Raw genomic sequence first — 20,196 nt, forward strand, 5'->3', positions numbered from 1 at the left:
AGGGGACCACAGGCAAAGGCAAACAGTTACTGATTTACTGCCACGCCGCCGTGCCACATTGTTGACTGTGGGGTTAAATTACCTGGAGACGGACCCCGGCAGAGCAGACGCCAACTCGTGACTCAGGCAGGGATCATGTCCCGGCCCCATGCGCCCTTGGCGCATGCAAATTTACAAGATGCCTGGAGCTGGGGCTGCCTCCACCAGCAGCAAGAGCACATCACCAGGAACAGGGCAGGTTTCATCCTCCTGCAGGAGGATGGGTGCTGGCACAGTGGCAAACACTGATGTGAGCAGGGCAGCATACAAGGTGGGCGAGCTGGGCCCATTCAAACCATCCCCAGCTTGACATTGCCTGGGGCAGTTAAGCGTCCTGAGCCAACAGCAGTGCCATGGGAAGGGTATCCTGGACAGGCTGAAGGGACTGGGGCCGTACAGCCCCAGTACCACCATGCCCTGGAGCACTGGGAGTGCATATCAGTGACATTCCCTGACAGCCCCTTGCACAAATGGTGATCAGATGGTCCATCTGCATCCCCAGTGCTGTGGGAGGCTGTGAGGATGGCAGGGTCTGTGGGACAGGGCTGCAGCTGAGCAGGAGCTCCCATGGCTGTGTGAACATGCAGGGCAGCCCCAGGGCAGGCACCTGCCTAAGGCACAGGGAGCCTGGAGCACCCTTCACTTGAGGAGCAAGAGCTGGAGGAGAACAGTGGCTGGAACAGGCGCAGGAGCTGGGTGAGCAGCAGCAGAGCTGAGCCACAACCCTGTGTGCACTGCTGGCTCCTCCCGGCCTCGGAGCACCTGCGACCCAGGCCAGGAGCTCCATTCAAGCTCATGCCCGTGGCCGGGGCGGTGCAGGGTGAGCTGAGCAGGGACGGGTCATGCCTCGCTCCCGGCGAGCGGTACCACTTCATCCTCAGGGCCGATCGCTGAGGGCAGGGGCCATGGCGACCCAGCGGCCCGGCGGGCTCAGCGCGGCGCTGCCCGCCTGGGGTCCGGCCTGCGGGGGCCGTGGCCAGGGGTGCTTGGCTGCTGTTCCTGCCCGGCGAGTTCTCAGCATGGCCGCCCAGTCTCCTCGAGGCTCCCCCTCCCTGGTCGGCAGCCAGCAGCAGCAGATACCTGATACTCGGGTTGTGCAAGCGCGAAGGGGGAGCCTGGCCCTGCCCGGCCCTTGGGAGCCACCCGGAAGGCCGAGCCCGCCGGCCCCACCTGGAGAGGAGCTTAAAGGCCGGCCGGGCGGCCAGAGCGCAGCCGGTTCCTGCACCATGCCCGCGGCCCGCAGCGTCCTCATCTTGGCGGGGCTCCTGGCTCTGTGGGCAGAGCTGCCGGCAGCATCCGCCCAGAATGACACCAGTGAGTATGAGCGCATGGCCCAGCACGGCTCGTCACGGCACGCCCGGCGAGCGGCCAGCATCCCTCCCTCCCAGCCCCAGGGCAGCCGGCGTGGGGGCCGCGGCGAGCACCGGCCCGTGCCCGGCGCGGTCGGGCTCGGCAGCATCCCTGGACCCAGCCCTGGGGCCGGGGCAGCATCTCCCGGAAAGGGACGCAGCCCTCGCCCTGCCCGGCGCCGGCCGCCCCCGCCTGCCCACGGCCCCACCTTTGCCTTGCAGCCAAAGCCGGCGTGTGCCCCAGCCCGGCGACGGATGCGGTGAACTGCACGGTGGGGTGCCAGTCCGATGGCGACTGCGAGAGCACCCTCAAGTGCTGCCCGGCAGCCTGCGGCAAGGCCTGCCAGAAGCCTGACGGTAACACTGCCTCCTGCTCCTGGCCGTGCTGCCCAGAGTCGCTGCCACTGCCACCCAGCCCGTCCCAGCCAGCAGCACGGGTGCTCCAGGGCGCAGCGGTGGCCACAGGCCGGGGTGCCCGATGTGTGTTCAGCTGCAGGATTGGGGGCTGCATGGAAGCTCAGCAGGCTCGGGGCGTGCTCCTGCTGGGCCATGCTCGCACCTTCCTGCTCTCAGCGGTGCAGGGGCTGAGTGGACAGCCCTAAATGATGCTGGGGCTTGGGTGGAGGGTGGGGTCTCCGTCACTCCCCATTGCAGCCCTTGTTGCCTGCTCAGCCTTGTGGGCAGCTGCCAGCCCAGGATGTGGGGGCACTGTTCTGTTGCTCACCACAACAGTCCTGGACAGTGACCCAAGGAGATGGGTGCAGGAGCTGGAATCCACAGGTGCAGACAGATGGATGTGACCTGGAGGCTCCAGTGCCTCCATGGCTGCCTGCAGTGCTGCCTTGGCTGCACCACAGTGGAGGGCAGCATGGTGCAGAGCCAGAGCTCAGTGCCAGTGGCAGGCAGTGGGACAGCGGGGCAGGGGCCCCACACTGCTGGGCAAAGGCTGTTTGGGGGGCCCATGATCCTGGCTGAGGCCTAGGCTGCTATGAACAAACAGCCTGGGTCATCCATGGCAGTTGTAGAGGACAGCAGGGCCAAGGCCACAGCTACATGTTGCAGCTGTGCATCCTGTGCCAGCCCTGTATCCCTAAGAGGGAACACTGGGCACAGGGACCATTGGGGGCCACTATGCTATGTGACCTCCCTGACATGTGCCCATCAGGTCCAGCTGGCAAGGAGCACCAACAAGTGGATCTATGGGATGGGGGAAATGCTGGGTACTGTGGTGGTCCCTCCTCCATGGCAGATAGGGGCCAGGGCCATGCCGACAGCTTTGGGAGCTGCAGGGTAGGCCCTGCCCCCCATGCCAGGGCCAGCAGGTCTCAGCCATGTTCTTTTGCCTTTCAGAGAAGCCTGGCACCTGCCCACCCGTCAACCCGGGCATCCCCATGCTGGGCGTCTGCTCCAACCAGTGCAAGACTGATGCCAACTGCGCTGGGATCCAGAAGTGTTGCAGGAACGGTTGTGGCAAGGTCTCCTGTGTGACACCCATCCAGTGAGGTCAGTTGGGTGCATTCCAGCCCCGGGGATCCCACAGCACCTCAGCACGGTGCCTATGCACCCATCCTGCTCACAGCCTCTGCTCCTTTGCAGGTGCAGCCGCCTCCTGCCAGCCCAGCCACAGGGAAGCTGCTGCCTGATGCCCATCCCTCATGCCCTGGCCGTGGCCCTGCACCATCCCCCCGACTTGGAGCCTTCAGCCTCAATTTTCTCCCTGGGGTTCTCTGCTCAGGGCAAGACCCCTGCACTCTCACCAATAAAGCAGCTTCTCCCTTACACGCTGTGGTTGCCTCTCCATCTCACACCATGGCCACTTCTTTGTTCATGCTGTGGCCACCTCCCCATCACAAGCCATGGCTGCCTCTCCATCCCATGCCAGGCATGCCTGGAAGGGCTTCACACAGGCAGCAGCATTGACTGACTCTGTCATGCCTCCAAGGGTCCTGTGCCCTGCCCGGGGCTGTCCCATGGGTCCATGGCCCCAGCTGTCCCTGCACACTGCCTCCTCCACCTTGGGTCCTCCACCATGCTCAGAGCACTTTCAAGGTGCAGCTGTGTCCGTGTCCCATCAGAGCAGAGGTGCTCCTGCAATGGCCAGGGGACAAACAGGCTGCAGTGTGTGCTCGTACGTGAGCATCACCCAGACTCCTCCTTATCTCTGCCCTCCCAGCGTGGCCATGGCACCTTGCCCACAGCAGAAGCCTGAAGGAGCTTTTGGCAGTAGAAGCCACATGCCACAGTCCCATGCCTGCCCCTGTCACATCCCTCCCCACCTGCTCAAATCTGGGGGGGGCCTGTTCCTGTCCTGCTTTCCCCTGACACTTCCTGCTCTCCATGGGTCTCCAGGGGCCCTGTTTCTTCCATACCTGCCTGGTCCTGCTCCCAGCCCCTGGGATCAGAGCATGTCCCTCCTGCCTGGGAGGGGCTGGCACCCCCAAAGCCCCTGCCCTTGGCAGAGCCATCCCCTGGAACTGAGTGAGCCCCACACCTTGCCCAGCACTGCCCAGGGTCTCGTGCTTGTTTCCCCTCTCTGTGGGGCAGGTGCAGGCTGTGCCAGCACCACAGCACCACAGCAGCTCTGCCTGCTCCATGTGGGCCAGGAGGGATCCAGTGGACACTGAAGATTGGGACAGGACACTGCTCCTGTGTCCACCCATGCTCTCAATGGTGTGGCTCTGGGAGTGCTGCTCAGCCCTTGGCACAGCTGCTCACAGGTCACCAGTGACCTGGAAAGGGAGCTGCAGATGTGTCAGCCATGGGCCACGAGCCCAGCACTGCCCCAGGAGTCTCCCCCAAGCTGAATTGTTCATGCCCAGCACTCCCACAGTCCTGGAACTGTGCTGCCATGAGAAGGAGCAGCTTGGCTTGGCCAGCCCCCACTCCAGCAGGGTTTAAATCCCAGCCCATTGCCCAGAAGCACATTGACTCCAGAGCAATGCTGGGCCACCCCACCCTTCTGGTGCTCCTGGCACTACTCACCCTGGCCCAGCAGCACAGCCCCAGGGTCCAGGGCACTGCCCTCGCCCTCCCTGCATCCCCACACGGGGCCCTGAAGGGACACTGGACCCCCACTGCCCCCCCTGCCCCCCCCAAAGTGGGTGAGTGCCCGGCAGGGGCGAGCGGAGCCCCCTGGCCCCCCAGCCTGTACTGTCTCTCCGACCATGGCTGCCCTGGTGCTGAGAAGTGCTGCCAGATCGGGAAGGTCTGGACCTGCCTCCTGCCCACCACAGGTACTGATGCTCACTCTAAGGGATGCCAGCACGAGGGTCGGGCAATGGGTGGGATGTGGGCTGGTGCCTGTCTTGGTGCCCCTGGAGCAAGCCCTGCTCCCTGGGACATGGCTGCACAGAGCATTTCCCTCTGCAGAGAGCCCAGGATACTGCCCCCGTGCTGGCAGTGCCATCGGGCCCAGCTGTGGGACAAGATGTCACAACGACACCTCATGCCAGTCAGGGGAGAAGTGCTGCCCCCGTGGCTGCTGCACCCGCTGCGTGCTGGCTGAACCAGGTGAGGTGTCCTGGAGATCCCCGTGCCAGGCTGAGGATGCCCTGGGGCAGCCCCAAGGGTCTGCAGCCCCCATTGCACTGTAGGGGGGTCGTGGGCAGTGGGGGCAGGCTGGCTGCATGCCAAACCCTGAGCCTTCCCTCCAGCCAAACCTGGGCTCTGCCCACGGAAGCGTGCCCAGAGCAGAGCTGCTGCCTGCCCCAGCCGCTGCACTGATGACCGGGACTGCCCTGGGGACCACAAGTGCTGCTTCTCTGGCTGTGGGCTGGCCTGCACCCCTCCAGACACAGGTACAGCCCTGCCAGCCCTCTCTGATCCCCACGTCCAGCCCACCACTGCACTGGTGTTTGCCCAGCTGCCCCTGGCAGAGCCCAGCGTGTGTCCAGCCCTATTGTGGACAAGGCACAGCGGCTGTGCCTGGCCAGGTGTGCAGCTGGTGGCACCCATCCAGGCCCCAGGGAGTGTGTGCCACTGGCTGCAGCTCCCAGTGCCACACGCCTGCCCTGGGCACAGCCCCAGCCCTCAGAGCTGGCCCTTGGGTGCTGTGGGAAGGGATCCCCATGCCCAGCTCCTCTGTGATGGGTGGGAGATGGCTCTGGGTGTGTGAAAGGCTGAACCCCCTCCTGAGCCTCCCTCCTGCACCCTCTCAGACTGCAGCCAGAGCAAGGGTTGTCCTTCACCGCTCCAGCTACCAGCTGGCATCCCCTACTGAGCTGTGACTGGTCTCACTGGGTCAGACTGGTATGGCGTGAGGCTGGTGACTGAGGTCATCGTGGTGCTTGGGGAAGGAAGATGGAGGACAGGGACAGGATAGAGACTGAGGCTGTGCCAGTAGCGGGACTGGGGACAGAATCCAGCACAGCTGCACTCTTCCCTGTCACCAGGGAGCCACCGTGCCACAGCAAAGCCTGGTGTGTGCCCCATGGTGCTGCGGGGCTCCTTGGGGCCCTGCCTGGAGCTGTGTGACACTGACAGTGACTGCACTGGGGACAGCAAGTGCTGCACCACTGGCTGTGGCCACATCTGCAAACCACCCACCAAGGGTAAGCCACCAGCACCCTGTGGGGATGAGACCCCTGTGCCCCTTCCCCACCTGTCACCGTGACCCTCGGGGGGCAATGGGGACTGAGCTGCTCTCAATGGGACATGAGCTCAGTGAGGAGCTCACCCCTGCAGGCAGGGCAGCTCTCCCACCCTGGAGGGGTGCTCTGAGCCCCTCACCCCTTTCTCTCTCCACATGCATGGCCAGGTCTCTGTGCCCCTGCAGCAGAGGGTGATCAGGCAGCCAAGTGCCTCCTCCTGTGCCTGCAGGACAAGGACTGTCCCCCGGTCCCCCCTGCTGCCTGCAGGGCTGCAGCTGGGTCTGCATCCACCCACTGTGGGGTACAGTCCCCTCCAGCCTGGAGGGGACAGAGGGAGCCAGGGTGGGAGCACCACAGGGCCCCCATCCCTCAGAGAAGGAGCACTGAGGCATCCTCACTGACCACCTCATTTCCCTCTTCCAGCTACAGCGTAGCCATGGCCAGGAAGGGCTGCACCAGGAGCTGCCATTTCAGGATCATCCTCCACCCCACTGCCATTGCACCCATGGGCTGAGCAGAGGTGCACCCCACACCTCTCCCTGTGCTGGACCCTTTTCCCTGGCAGGATGGCACCAGCAGTGACTCCAATGCTTCTGGTCATGGTCCCTGGCACCCCCAGCTGGGACATTAAGGGCTGAATGCTGCCTGCACTACCCATGGCCAGGAATCCTAGCAACCCTGCATGAGGCAAAACCCTGCACCCACAATGGCCCCACAGCACTGAGACACAATAAACCATCCCACAGGCACCTCTGCTCTGGGTCACCATCCCTGTTCTGTGCTCTGGCTCCCAGAGGGGCTGGCAGCCTGGGCTGCATGCTGGCAGGGAGGTGCAGGCAGGGAGGTGCAGGCAGCCATCCCTGCACACAGGCACTGCCTGAGGGCAGGGAGAGGGTTCCAGGTCCATGCAGGTGACTTCCAGGCATGATCATTCCATGATAACCATCCTGCTGGGCCTGGGGGCTGCATAATGTCCCCTCAGCAGTCATGGACTGGAAAACCAGTTCCCTCAGATTCCTTGTGCCAAGGAGAGGCTTATTTGCATCCCAGAGTGTCAAAACCTGGTGGGAAAAGCAGTCATGGGTCAGGCCAGATGGAGCACCCAGACAAGGACGGGGACAGGGAGCATCATCCGTGTGCCAGGGGCCACGGCAGGACCTGCTTGCTCATGGTGCTGGGTGCCAAGCAGTCCCTGCATGGAAGCTGCCCTTGGCTGAGCAGCAGCACCATGGCAGCAGAGCTGTTAGAACCCCTCATGCTGCTCCCACAGCCATGCCAGGACCAAGCCATGGGGTCTATCCACAGCCCCCGCTCCAGGGAGCAGAGGGGTGAGTGGGGCTGGAAAGAAACCAGAGAGGGAGTGACAGCCAGCTCCAGCAAGGATGGGGCGGTGCAACATGAGGGGCAGAAGTGCCTGACCCCAGCTGGCCTTCCCAGCCCCACAGGTCACCATGACCCCAAAGCAGGGCTTGGGCAGAGATAAGCGGGGTGGCTGGCAGGGCGCCGGTGGGTTCTGGGAACTGCCCCTCCTCCTGCCCCTCCTGCCCACAGCACAGCCAGCTGCCACAGCAGGCAGCTCAGCTTCTGCTGCCCTGCCACTCCAGGCACCCTGACACAGACCCCAGCTCAGCTCCAGACATACACAACATCCCCAGCAGCACCATGAGCACAGGAGTTTGCCTCCTCTTGGGCCTCCTCATCCTCAGGGCAGAGCCGAGTGTAACAGCAGAGAAGGATGGTGAGTACCAGGAGTCAAACCCAGCAGCTGCCAGGCACAGGCAGCCCCTGGGAGCAGCTCCTTGCATTCTGGCCCCTGTGTCCCTGCTGTGCCCCCTATGGGACCATGTCCCAGCTGGCTGCAGCCCCTGCACCGCAGCCCTGCTGCCTGAGGGACCCTGCCCCACCCCAGGGTGCAGGTCTGCATGCCCTCAGCCCCGTGGGCACCCTCTGCACCCCACGGGCACAGCAACCATCAGCTCCCAGAGGTGCCAGTAGGGTCTCTGCTGCATCCTGGGCATAGACCCCTGCTGCCACCCCCCTGCCATGGGACAGTGCCCAGGGCGGTGGTGCCAGCTGTGGCGTGGCTCTGCCCACACCAGGGCATGGCTGGTGCCCCTTTGTTTGAAGCAGCAGCTGCTGTTTGCAGTGAAACTCCACAGCGTCTGTTTGCAGCCCAAACACCCGGACAGGCTGCTCTGCCACAGCCCCGGCTGGCAGCAGGAGCCGGGCACAGGTGCCAGCTGGAGCTCACCTGTACCAGAGGCAGGGCTGCCCCAGGTTTCCCAACATGGCCAAGAGGAGCACAGGGTGCCAAGAGGAGGAGGAGGAGAAGGAAGAGGAGGAGACACAGCAGTGAGGAGCGTGCTGCTTGCAGTGGGGATGCCTGCGGCAGCAGGATGCTCAGGAATAGATCCTGACCTCCAGCTGGTGCTAGCTTCACCCTGACAGGGCCAGTGACCCTCCTCGTGGCACTTGTGAGGGCACACACAGGCCGTGCCACCCCACAGCATGACATGCCATGCTACACTGTGCCACACTGCGCTGTGCCATGCAGGTCTGGGTGTGGGGATCCAGCAGCCCCCGGGCTGCAGTCCCTTTCCCTGCAGAGAGAGACACATCCTGCTTCCCCAGGGATGGAGGATGAGGGGCTCTGGCACTGCCCTGACATTGCCATCCCACCGCAGGGGACTCCCAGAAACCGGGGCAGTGTCCTCGGGACTTCATGCGCTGCTTGCGCCTGGAGCCCCCGCTCTGCGCCAACCACTCCAGCTGCCCCGCTGGGCTCAAGTGCTGCCTCTGGGAGTGCCGGCTCCGCTGCATCCCCCCGGCAGAAGGTACGGCACCGTGCTGGCACACCTCTGTCCCGGGGCAGCTGGCACCCTTCTCCCTGTGCGTTATGGAGCAGCCCCTGTGCGCTGCTAGAGCCTCCTGAGCGCCGCTGGGATGTGTGGATGGGAGGCCCAGGGATCTGGCAGGGGCAGGTTTCCTGGCGCTGCCCTAGGACCCTGCAGTGCCCCCTCACCTCTCGGCCCCTCGGTGCTGCAGAGAAGCCCGGTGCCTGCCCGGCAGCGGCCCCCGAGGGGCTCATCGCCCCCTGCTCCTTCCCCTGCCTGGAGGACAAGGACTGCCTGGGAGCGCAGAAGTGCTGCCCGCTGGGCTGCGGCTCTGCCTGCCTGGAGCCGGAGCAGGGTAAGGACCCGGTGGGGACGGCGGGGAGCCCCGGCTCACCCCAGGGACCCTGTGTGCCATGGCCGTCTCCCTGACGGCCTGGCCCCTGGGGCAGCACAGGCAGGGTGCCAGTGGGGGATGCTGAATCGTCACACTCCTTCTGCCCTGCCAGACCAGCCCAAGCCCAGCGAGGGCCCCACGGTGCAGCCAGGATCGTTCCGGGAGCGGTGCCGAGGTGACAGCGACTGCCCCGGCGCGCAGAAATGCTGCAACAGCAGCTGCGGCCAGCAGTGCCCGCCGGGAGTGCCGGCCGGTGAGGCGGGACGGGACAGCACGGGACAGCACGGGACAGCACGGGACAGCACGGGACAGCATGGGACAGGATGGGACAGGATGGGCAGCGAGGGCGGGGACCCGGTTCACAGACCGGGAATGACGCTGTGGGTCTGCAGCCACCGTGGCACAGAGCTGTGGCACAAACGGGACCCCTCACCCCATGCCTGCCAGGGTGGGCTCTGCCAGGTCTGGGGTGGGGACACGCTGCACAGCCCCCGGGTGGGCACTGGAGTGGGGAGGGAAGGGGACAGTGCAACCAACCTCTGGTGAGGCCACCATCGTGCTCTCATCCTGCTCCACGGTGCAGAGGATACCAGCCCTGCCCCAGTGACTCAAAGGCCACTGCAGCACCAGTGGGGATGCCTCAAGGACGAGGACTGTCCCCCGTTCTACGTGTGCTGTCACCAGCTGTGCGCCAGGCACTGTGGGGCAAACAGCCCAGGTGAGGGGGCTGCGAGCCGCCCCAAAGGCTCCACAGCCCCACGTGCCCTGGTCCCCACGGCTGTGTCTCCAAGCAGTGACACTGCAGCCACTCCGCTCCATGCCTGCAGGGAAGGACGGATTCTGCCCGGTCCGTGCCGGGCTGTTCCCCAGTTACGACTGCAGAGCCTGGTGCCGGCACGATGGCGAGTGCCCCCGAGAGGAGAAGTGCTGCCTCCGTGGCTGCGACTCCATCTGCCTGCCCCCATCCCCAGGTGCCACATACGGGCAGGGTGTCCCCCAGCTCCAGGGACTGTGACACCGGGTGGGGAACACCCGCTGTTGCTGCTTGCACTCCCAGCCCCGCTGCCTCCTGCCCGCAGAGAAACCAGGCATCTGCCCGCTGGCTGACGAGGCTCCGCTGGCCCCGTGTGGCACTGCCTGCACCAAGGACTGGCAGTGCCCGGGGGCTCAGAAGTGCTGCAGCAGCAGCAGATGCGGCTCCGTGTGCTCAGCCCCCGAACCAGGTGAGGAGACGGTCACTAGCGCAGTGATGCCACCGGGAATGGTGGGATCAAAGCTCCTGGGTGCAGGATGTGGGACGGCGCTGCCGCAGGGCAGGCACTCAGATCCCAGGGCCGGGACACCCCGAGGCACAAAAGGAGGTGCCTGCAATACAGAGTGGTCCCTCCTCCTCCTGTCTCTTCCTGCCCCTCTCAGAAAAACCAGGTGAGTGCCCAAAGGTGAGGCCACAACACGCACAGGAGCCGTGCACGGAGACGGACTCCTGCAGCCACGACAGGGACTGCTCCCGGCAGGAGAAGTGCTGCTTCTCGGGCTGCGCCATGCGCTGCACCCGCCCTGCCCAAGGTGAGCACGGGGGGAAGAGATGTGACAGCGGGGCTGGGACCCCGACCCTGGGGCTGGGACCCTCGCCCTGGGGCTGGGACCCACTGCCCTGGGGCTGGGACCCCCTGCCCTGGGGCTGGGACCCTCGCCCTGGGGCTGGGACCCTCGCCCTGGGGCTGGGACCTCTGCCCTCACCCGCGCCCCCTCCTCGGGCAGAGCACCCCGGGCAGTGCCCGCGGGCAGGGCCGTGCTGGGAGCTGCGGCGCGGGCGGCAGTGCCTGGATGACAGCGTCTGCCGGCGAGGGGAGAAGTGCTGTGACACCGGCTGCGGCAGCGAGTGCGTGGCCGTGCCCACAGGTAGAAGGCACAGCCTGTTCGGGGGAGCTGGGCACAGACCCCCGAGGGCAGCCAGGTGACAGCACGGTGGTGGCCCTGCAGACAGCGGGGACAAAGCTGATGGCCGGTGTGTGGAGGAGTGCCAGGCTGATTCACAGTGTCCCCGGGGGCAGCGGTGCACCAGCATCGGCTGTGGCCACGTCTGCATGGACATCCCTGGAGGTGAGAACCAGCCAGGCCCTCCAGGAGACGTGTGTGGCTGCCCTGGAGTGCCCCGTGGTGAGGTGGCCCCGGCCAGATGTGCCCCAGCTGTGATTACCTTGCAGGCAGAGTGGGAGTGTGCCCCATCCCCAGGCAGGGGGGCACATGCCTGGACCTGTGTGACTTCGACGAGCAGTGTCCCTGGGGCCACAAGTGCTGCAGTAACGGCTGTGGCCACGTCTGCACACCAGCCTCTCTGCAAGGTCAGCCCCTCACACCACCCAGCCCAGCAGGGACAGAGCCCAGGTCCCCTTGGCAGCCCCCCAGGGCATCCTGGCCCTTCATCCCCATTGAGAACCCCTCACCATGATCACAATGGAACCCTGAGCTGGCTCTGCCAAGGCAGCTGTGCCTGTGAGGGTCTCACACCCTCCACAGATATGATCTGCTCCATCCTTCTTTCCATGCCTCCCCATCCTTCTGTGTGAGTGATGAGCACACACAGCCTCAGCTTAGTCACCAGGTGACCATGCTGCCCTGCCCACAGAGCAGGACACTGTGGCTGTGCCCCAGCCCAGTGCTGCGCGCTGCTCGGACGAGTGTGAGGCCGACTCTCAGTGTCCCTGGGGACAGAGGTGCACCCGCACCTCCTGCGGCCGTGTCTGCATGGACGCTCCTGGAGGTGAGGCACAGCAGCCCCAGGGCTGCCCCAGCACACGTGGGGTGTCTCAGCCAGGGGGTCCATGGCAGGGTGCTGTGCCCTGCAGGCAGAGCTGGAGCGTGCCCCATGCCTGGGGGCAGTGGGACCTGCCTGGACCTGTGCAGCCTGGATGAGGAATGTCCCTGGGGCCACAAGTGCTGCAGCAACGGCTGCAGCCACGTCTGCATGCGGGTGCCTGGTGGTAAGGAGGCCTGTGGCCACCATAGACCCCCAGGGCTAACAGCAGGTCATGCAGGGTGCCAGCTCACCTGTATGAAGGGCACAGCCCTTGGTGTGCTCCCAGCTCAGCATCACTGTGAGGCCCGTTCCCACTGCTGCCCCAGCAGAGGCATTTGCAGGGCGAGGGGATCTGAAGTGATGCAGAGTGGGATGGAGCTCTCATGGAGCTGGCCAGCATGGCTGCAATCGTGGCCACTGGTCCCTCACTCCTGCAGTCTCTTTGCTCCCTAAAAGCACATCCTCCTTTTTCAGATGCTGTGTGATGGGAGAGCAGCTCCTCTGCAGCAGGAAGTTAGGGGACATGGGACAGTCATGAGCCCCAGCTGTCCTGCCCCTTCCCCACCACCTCCAACAATAAAGTGTGTGCTTGATTTTCCCCAGCTGCGCCATGTGGTCCTGGAGTGGCCTTGAAATCACCTGAGTCCTCCAGGGCCAGGAGGTTCAGCCAGAGTTGGTGCCACAGGACCAGTGAAGCAGTGCAGGGTCAGGGCAGGGTGGGGACAGACACCACCCCAGGTGTCCATCAAGGCAGGAGCTGTTCCTCCTCTGTCATTCAGTGGCTTCAGCTCCCAGTCAGGTCATGTTGGCAGCTGGAAGGCAGGGCTGGGCTGGGAGCCCGTCCGTGGCAATGGGAGCTGCAGGGTGGTGGCTGGGTGAGCCCTGCCGTGCCATGCTGCTGGAGGCACTCACCACCCCGTGCCCATGAGGGAGGAGTGCCCAGAGGGATGGGCACTGTCTGCTCCTGCCAGCAGAGGCAGGAAGGACCAGACCCAGACGTGCTCATCCAGGGACCTGTCCGTGTATTGTCACAGTCCAAGGGGAGGGACAGGCTCCTCGGCTCAGGCACCAGGCATAGGAGGGGGCATCCGTGCTGGAATGGGCACATGTCCCTATCTCTAGGCCAGTGAGCCTCCCAGGCAAGCCACAGCCCCCCAGCATGGCCACCCAGGCCCACAGCCCTCATTGCCACCAGGTTTCCCTGTAGGGTCAGGGATGTGGCCACCAGCAGTAGCTTCCCCCAGGCAGGGGCTGTGCAGAAGCCACCACTTCCCAGCACTGCCAGGCACCTGGAACTGAGAGCTGGGGCATCAGGAGAGGGGCCAGGAGCAGCTGTGGCCCATGGCCCACAGCACAGTGCTAGTTACTGACATGGGAGCAGGCCTGGAAGCACTCGCCCTTGGTCTCAAAGTTGTTCCTGTTGCCGCCGCAGCCGCCGTAGATGAACTCCTCACACTGCTGGCTGGAGGCGTTGAAGAAGAAGCGGCGGAACAGAGCCTTGCAGTTCCCACACACTGAGGGCAGGTAGCAGAAGTCTGCAGGATCCAAAGGGGACAGGCTGAGCCAAGGCAGGAGGGACACATCACCACACTCAGTGTTCTCACACCCTCAGACAGCCCTGCACAGTTCTGGTTCCCTTTCACTGCCATACCCTTCGTGCCCAGAGCACACGGCTCTGCACACCCCTGCCCCCAGCCCCACATACCAGCAGATTCCCCAAAGCACAGTGTGGTGACCCCCAGGGTCTGCAAGACACATCAAGAACTCAGGAACACCCCAGAGACATCAAGAGCTCAGGAATACCCCAGGGACCTCCCTTCCCAGTTTGCTACCCCATGTCAGCCAGCACCCCTCCTGTCACCCACCCCAGGAATGCCACGCTGCCACTCCAGAGCCCCACCACCACTGAGTCCTCACCCAGCACTGGCTCCTGGCATGTGTGGCCACACTTGCTGGGACAGCACTTGGTGACTCCGTGGCAGTCGGCATCGCTGGTGCAGCGCGAGCAGGAGGCACCCGTGTGGCAGGAGCCACAGTCCTTGTCCAGCAGGTCCTCCACCTCTGCGATGTGGTAGCAGTAGCCAGGCTTTGCTGCAGGACACAGTGGCCAGGAGGCGGCTGAGAGGCACCCAGCAGGGGCCACAGCAGCCCCCCAGTGCCCCAGGCTCCCACAGTCCCCCCCTTGTAGGCACCTGGCAGCGGATAGGGCAGTGGGCAGCACTGGGCAGCAGTGGCACCCCAAAATACCCCCATTCCCAGGCCATGACCCAGCCGCACTCACCCATGCCCAGCTCCTCTCGTCCCGTTGTGTGCGGGGCTGGGCTGGACCGCCTGGCCAGGGGGAGCAGGGCAGCGAGGAGGAGAAGGCAGCCAGGTGGCAGCTCCATGGTGCCCTGGATGGCCGGGTCTGGCCCCGGGTGTGGTGGGCTGGGATTTAAGGTGTGCAGGAGGGGCGGAGGGAGCAGGGCTGGTGCCTAAACCAAACTCATACCTGCCATGCAGGTAACGAGCCACACCCGGGCAGGGCCTGCTCTCCCTGGTGGCATCCTGGCCACAGCCCTGGAGCTGGGGGGACCGGTAGGACAGGACAGCTGTCCCGGCACAGCCCTCAGGGAGCCCAGCTGGGTGGCAGCAGCACAGCCAGGCTGGGCTGGGGACAGCACCAGCAGCTGCCACAGCTTCCTGGGGACAAGCTTGTCTTGGGGAAGGTTGGCACTGGCCTCTCCATTGCCAGGGATGATGACAGTGCCATGCCAGGGCATGGAAAGCTGCCATCTCTGGGGCAGCCACCAGCCAGGGAAGGGCTGGGGCACAGCACGCTGCAGCACTGCTCTCCCTGTGCTCCCTGTGATGCAGGTCCTGGGGAAAGGCTGTGCCAGAGGTGAATCCCTCGTGGCTTTCCCCCATGCTCCTCATGTCTGACAGAGAGCATCCCGGGCAGGACGGGCCACGCTCAGGGCTGAGCCTGTGGGTACCACCACACCGTGGCTGTGGAAGGCAGGTCCCGCTGATGCTCCCATCCATCCCCATCCTTTGTCCCTTTGTCACCTCCTTCACCACCCTCTCTCGGTTTGGGGCTGTCCCTTCACCCGCCCCCTCCCGCGGCACAGCAGAGCGGGGCCGTGCCCTGTGCCCTGTGCCCTGTGCCCTGTGCAGGTCCCTGCTCCTGGCAGCAGGGCGGGGGTCCGGGGGCTCCGTCGTGCCTTGGTGCCCCCCGGAGCTGGGACACGGCTCCCAGCCGGCCCCGGGCACTGAGCTGGGAGGCACCGCCGGTACCCGCGGGTGGGCGTGGGGTGAAACCTGCCAAAGGAGGCAGAAAGACATTAAGATGTTCCCATTCAGCAAGAATAATTGTTATCCTAATTACCGCCGTAATTATTGTCCCAAGGGGGAAGCGGAGGGCGAGGAAAGCTCCGTGGGGAGGGGCCAGGAGAGCCGGAGTCGGGTGGGGTTGGGAGGGCGGTGCCGCCCCCCGCCCACCCCCCGCCGCAGCTTTTCCGGCCCGTCCTGAGAAGCCCCGGGATGAGGTCGTGGCGGTGTCCCCGGTCGGGACACGGTGACGTGGCCTGTCCTGAGCAGGGCTGGGAGCAAAGCCGGAGGGACGTGCCGGGGGTGCAGAGTCAGAGTGGGCAGTGGGAAAGAACCCTCCTGCACAGGGACTTGGCAGCGCCAAAATCCACCGGGGTGAATTTCCCTGCTGCTCCCCCGGGGAATCGCAGCAGCCGGGTGACCATGGACGAACGGATTGGGTGTTCCAGAGCAGCCCCGCCGGTCCCTGCACCGGCAGTAACAGCATGGCCAGGCTGGAGGGATGGATCCACACCACGGTGCATTCAGGGACGGTGCCAGAGATGAGGGGGGGCTGCCCTCAGGTAGATGTTGAGGTTTCACACGACAGAAAACCACTCCTAGAGGAGGACCTGCCGTACCCCCTTGTCCTGCCCTGACACAGGGTAAGCGATGGGTGCAGAGCCGCCAGCCAGGCCTCCTCCATGGGAAAGCAGTGACGGGGTACCCTGGGAACACCCAGGAATGCGGCATCTCCCTGGAATGCAGCGCCCAGCAGGGACAGGGACAGCGACAGGGACAGGGACAGGGACAGGGTCAGCGACAGGGACAGCGACAGGGACAGGGACAGAGGCAGCCTGTGCCATGGGGATGATGTTGCTGCCAGGCAGGAGCGGAGCCGAGGGGCTGAGCAGGAGCACAGGGAGCCTGGGCTGCACACACACACACGTGTCCACCCCTGGCTGCCACGTGTGCACACACACTCACACACGTGCAGAGTGAGCCCTCCTGCCTCTCCCAGGGCCGGGCACTCCCGGAAGGAAAAGCTCTGTCAGGGAAAGCCCCGGCAGCTCCGGCGCCGTCCTTGCCACACCTCGCAGTGTCCATGGAAAGGGCAGGGGCAGCTGAGCCCCGTGTGACGGGAATGTGAGCCCCCAGACCCGCTGCTGCAGCCCTGCAGTGCCCATCCCCGTCCCCAGCAGCAGTAGGACCCGGTGTCCCTGGAGCTCTCCTGTCCCCAGGTGTTGGGCCAGCTGGGCAGCGCCTGGCCAGGAGATGCAGGGCTCAGGGGCCGCTGGCAGCGGGGGGCTGTGGACCGTGTCCGGTCACAGGACGTCCCTCGGGAACCAGCGATTGTTCCCGAGGCAGAACAATGCCCGGAGAGCTGCCAGGGCACCACGGGCTGCTCCACAGCGCCGGCCCGGGGAGCTCCTGCACTGTTTCAGCAGGCCGGCCCCGAGCAGGGTCCCCCGGCCCTTGGCTGCTGCCTGTCCCCTCCCTGTCCCCTGCAGCCGGGGATGGCACTGCCTGCTCTTGCCTTGTGGCACAGCACGGCTCACCTGGGGCTGCACGGAGCCCAGCACCGCCAGCAGCACTTTCCTGCCTCCCCCAGGCTCGTCCAGCCCAGCTGCCCGCGGGACGGAGGGAGGGAGGGGACGGGAGGCTTCACGCTCGGATGGAGCGTGTCGGGTGCTGGGGCATGGGCCAGGTCATGGGCACCAACCTTGTGCCCCAGGAGGATTTAAAGCCCTGCCTGTGCCCAGGGAGGCAGCCCCCACGCTGCCCATCCACGCCATGAGGCTGCTGTCCCTGCTCCTGCTCCTGGGGCTCTGCTGCCTCTGGGCCCGGCTGCTCTCCCCAGGTGAGTGTGGGTGGGCACAGGGGGGCACAGGTGGATGTGGGACCCTGTGGAACAGTGCTGCAGGAGGATGTGCAGCCATGGGCACAGAGACCACTGTGACCATGGCTGGGAGTACAGCATCCCACCTGTGCTGTCTCCCCTATATCTTTGCATGCTGCAGAAATTATCACCAAGCCCCCCACAGCTCCCTGGGAGAGCTGTCTGGGGTCTCTGGAGCCCTCACCCCCAGGGTCCCACTGTGGGGCTGTCAGATGTGCTCAGTCATGCTACAGAGGGAGAGCCTGACATGGATTTCTGTCTTTCCCAGAATTCACTTAGCCCCCACCTGGATCTGGACCTGGACCAAGGACCCAGTCTGTGCACACCAGACAGCCAAACAACAGCTGGACAGCTGGACAGCCACGGAGGGCTCCATCAGCTGCTGGATGATCACCCAGCCTCCCAATCCCACCTCAGCACCCTCAGCTCTGTGCTTGCCATAGGGGTCTCTGTGCCCCCCACCCCCAGTAAACCCAGTCTGTGATGAACAATGTCTGGCTCCTGCTGCATCTGTCTCCTGGTGAGCCCCCAGCAGCTCCTGAGAGACCTTCAGTCCCTGTGGGAGGGATGGGGTCCCTGCTCAGGCTTTGGGAGGATGCTTGGGGAGCCTCAGGGAGCCACAGACCCCATGGGGAGGTTTGCTCTGCTCCAGAGATGCTCTGTGGGTCCTGGGTGGGAGAGTGCCTGGGGCTGTCTCTGGGGGTCTCCCACAGGGAACAGAAGCATTTTGGTGTCTAGAGGGCCCTGCTGAGCCCACCCTGGGCAGGAGCAGCACCAGAGGGTCCCTGGGCAGGGCTGGGGCAGCCACAGTGACCTGGCCGTGCCAGGCACTGACCAAGGACAGCTTGTCACACCCAGCCAGTGGCCACTGTGTGGGGTTTATTAGGAAGGAAAAGGTTCAGCCCGAAACACCACTGGTGCCCAGGACCAGCCCTGGTAGAGTGAGGCAGAGGCCCCTGCACTCTGTGGGCTCTCCTCACCTCACATGTTCCTTGTAACCTTCTGGCATCAGTCAACACGTGTAATCACTGTCACCAGCACCATCACTGTAACCATCATCATCATCATCATCAGTGTTAAAGAAAGTTCTGACACCAGACTCTGAACTCTATCTGATATATTTATTGGCACAGATCAATCATGAAATCTGGTAGCTTGATCTGCAGCCTCAAAAGGAGGACCCCAAACAATGAAATCTCTGGGCAATTATACCCTTAGAGTGTAAACTCCCCATCCCTCACGTGACAGTCCAGATCAAGAGTCTTGTTGGGCTCTGGGGTCTTCTCATTCTTCATTGTTTCACTGTTTGTTACCCAGTGGCCTCCACGGGCTCATTTTCACACCCTCTGAGGTCAGTGTTGGTGGGGATTTCACTCAGATCTCTGGTCCATGTTACAATATGGTGGTTACAGTTCATACACCATGATCTATGAGCTGCCCACTCCAGCTATTCATTTTTAAGTAACATTTAAGCTACAGCTTCGTCTATTCTAGAATTAATGTTGAGATTGTCAGCCCTGGGTTTCACTACTCTCTCTCTTTTACCTACACAACACACCCACTATGGTTCAGATAAAGTTCAACTTGCACCTTACGGGTCCAACTCCTGATATCAAACAAGCACTCGGCTACTTTCAAATAATAGAAAATTTTCAGCAGTCATGACCACCACAGCCATCATTGCCATCATCTGCTCCCTGTCAGATCCAGGATTCTTTCCCTCCTCAGGCTTCTCTGGCTTCTCCCCCAGCACAGATCTCTCCCACCAGCCCCCAGCTCCTCTCCAGTCTCCAGCTTTGCTACAGCCTTTAGTTTTTCCCTAGCCACAGTCTTCCCTCACATTCTGGGGATTCTTTCCCTTAATTTGGTTTCTTGCCAGGGGAATTACTATAAACAATCAGCAAATGTTTACACTCCAGTGGGAGTTTGTTAAAGGTATATTGTCCCTTCTCAAGGAAATGCCAATTTTTTTCTTCTCTAATAAGGGGGCTACAAAGGATACATATTTCATATCCAGTGCTGCCATCCAGGGGTGTGTGGCTGCAGAAATCCCACTCTGTGCTGCAGCAGGAGCTGGGTATTGTGGAACATTAGTGATTGTCGAATCAGGGAGTGCAGGAGCTGCACAGAGCACAAACTGCAGCCTCCTGAATTCAGGGTAGGGCTGGCATTTGAGCTGCTGGATGATACCCTTCAGGACAGCAGACACCAGGTTTGGCCTTTCAGAACACCAAAACCCAAATGTTTCACTATGATCTCTAAGAGCACAGCAAGTGGCTGACATGCACTTGTGCCAACACGTGCTCTTGCCCAGGGGCTGTGAATTACCCTGGGTGGTTTGGCTTTTGGCACTTGTTCTGCTTACTCCAGCAACTTTAACTCTTTGCTGACCAGGCTGAACACCCAACAACATTCTCTTAAAATTGAATCTCGTGCTCCCATGTCTGTTAAAAATTGCATAAATTTTTGTCCAATAGCATCAGAATGTCTGGACCATTATTGTGTCTGCCTTGATAGGATTTCAATTGCCAGATTTCAGTCTGGCCTGGCTTACAGCCATAGGGCTCTTGCAGATCAGTCATCTAAATCAAATCAAATGGGGCTGGTTTGGAGTATAATTTCCCACTCTATCCTAAGGTGCACTGGTTTCTTCTGTTTCTCTAATGAGTCTGGTTTCATATTCAGGGGGATTTGAAGGAAACAAAGAACAATCTTCTCCAGGTTCACTATGGTCAGGGCTACCCCAAATGTTTCCAATCTCATTCTTCATGGGATAAAAGTTAGTGTTCTAATCTATACAATATGAGAGGACGGGGAGTCCACATAAATATAACCTCAGTCTTTTCTTCTGACTTTTATTTTTTTCCTTTTCTTCCTGTAGCTTTTCTTCCTGTTTATGCAGCTTCTCAATTTTCAAAGACAATAATACAGCTTCTTTGCAACCTTCTATTTCTCTCTCAGATCTTATTTCTCTCTGCTATAGTTTTTCCTGTCCTAACAGGC

General features: G+C 62.9%; 4 protein-coding genes across 4 annotated transcripts; 3 read left to right on the plus strand and 1 right to left on the minus strand.

Moving 5' to 3' along the window:
- The first annotated feature begins 1,152 nt into the window (after nucleotides 1-1,152).
- On the plus strand, nucleotides 1,153-3,167 carry LOC132078732 (WAP four-disulfide core domain protein 2-like). The gene is made up of 4 exons (XM_059481038.1): nucleotides 1,153-1,353; nucleotides 1,611-1,745; nucleotides 2,739-2,891; nucleotides 2,985-3,167. The coding sequence occupies exons 1-3, from the start codon at nucleotides 1,266-1,268 to the stop codon at nucleotides 2,888-2,890; spliced, it is 375 nt and encodes a 124-aa protein (XP_059337021.1). The 5' UTR covers nucleotides 1,153-1,265; the 3' UTR covers nucleotide 2,891; nucleotides 2,985-3,167.
- Nucleotides 3,168-4,326: 1,159 nt separating this feature from the next.
- On the plus strand, nucleotides 4,327-6,411 carry LOC132078801 (WAP four-disulfide core domain protein 3-like). Its single transcript, XM_059481130.1, is given in 7 exon segments — nucleotides 4,327-4,621; nucleotides 4,758-4,898; nucleotides 5,042-5,185; nucleotides 5,780-5,956; nucleotides 6,109-6,222; nucleotides 6,225-6,278; nucleotides 6,401-6,411. Coding segments are annotated over 7 exon segments (936 nt in total).
- A 1,166-nt stretch (nucleotides 6,412-7,577) lies between these two features.
- On the plus strand, nucleotides 7,578-12,605 carry LOC132078721 (balbiani ring protein 3-like). Its single transcript, XM_059481022.1, has 14 exons — nucleotides 7,578-7,715; nucleotides 8,662-8,811; nucleotides 9,023-9,166; nucleotides 9,318-9,458; nucleotides 9,789-9,923; nucleotides 10,033-10,176; nucleotides 10,285-10,428; nucleotides 10,622-10,771; nucleotides 10,967-11,107; nucleotides 11,189-11,308; nucleotides 11,413-11,550; nucleotides 11,835-11,969; nucleotides 12,055-12,189; nucleotides 12,480-12,605. Exons 1-14 carry the CDS (start codon nucleotides 7,640-7,642, stop codon nucleotides 12,488-12,490), a joined length of 1,764 nt encoding a protein of 587 aa, XP_059337005.1. The 5' UTR covers nucleotides 7,578-7,639; the 3' UTR covers nucleotides 12,491-12,605.
- Nucleotides 12,606-13,010: 405 nt separating this feature from the next.
- SPINT4 (serine peptidase inhibitor, Kunitz type 4) lies at nucleotides 13,011-14,402 on the minus strand. Its single transcript, XM_059481084.1, has 3 exons — nucleotides 14,287-14,402; nucleotides 13,923-14,096; nucleotides 13,011-13,540 (listed from the first exon to the last, which is right to left on the minus strand). The coding sequence occupies exons 1-3, from the start codon at nucleotides 14,390-14,392 to the stop codon at nucleotides 13,365-13,367; spliced, it is 456 nt and encodes a 151-aa protein (XP_059337067.1). The 5' UTR covers nucleotides 14,393-14,402; the 3' UTR covers nucleotides 13,011-13,364.
- Nucleotides 14,403-20,196: the final 5,794 nt, after the last annotated feature.

Source organism: Ammospiza nelsoni, chromosome 12 (genome assembly GCF_027579445.1).
Source record: "Ammospiza nelsoni isolate bAmmNel1 chromosome 12, bAmmNel1.pri, whole genome shotgun sequence".
NCBI lineage: Eukaryota > Metazoa > Chordata > Aves > Passeriformes > Passerellidae > Ammospiza > Ammospiza nelsoni.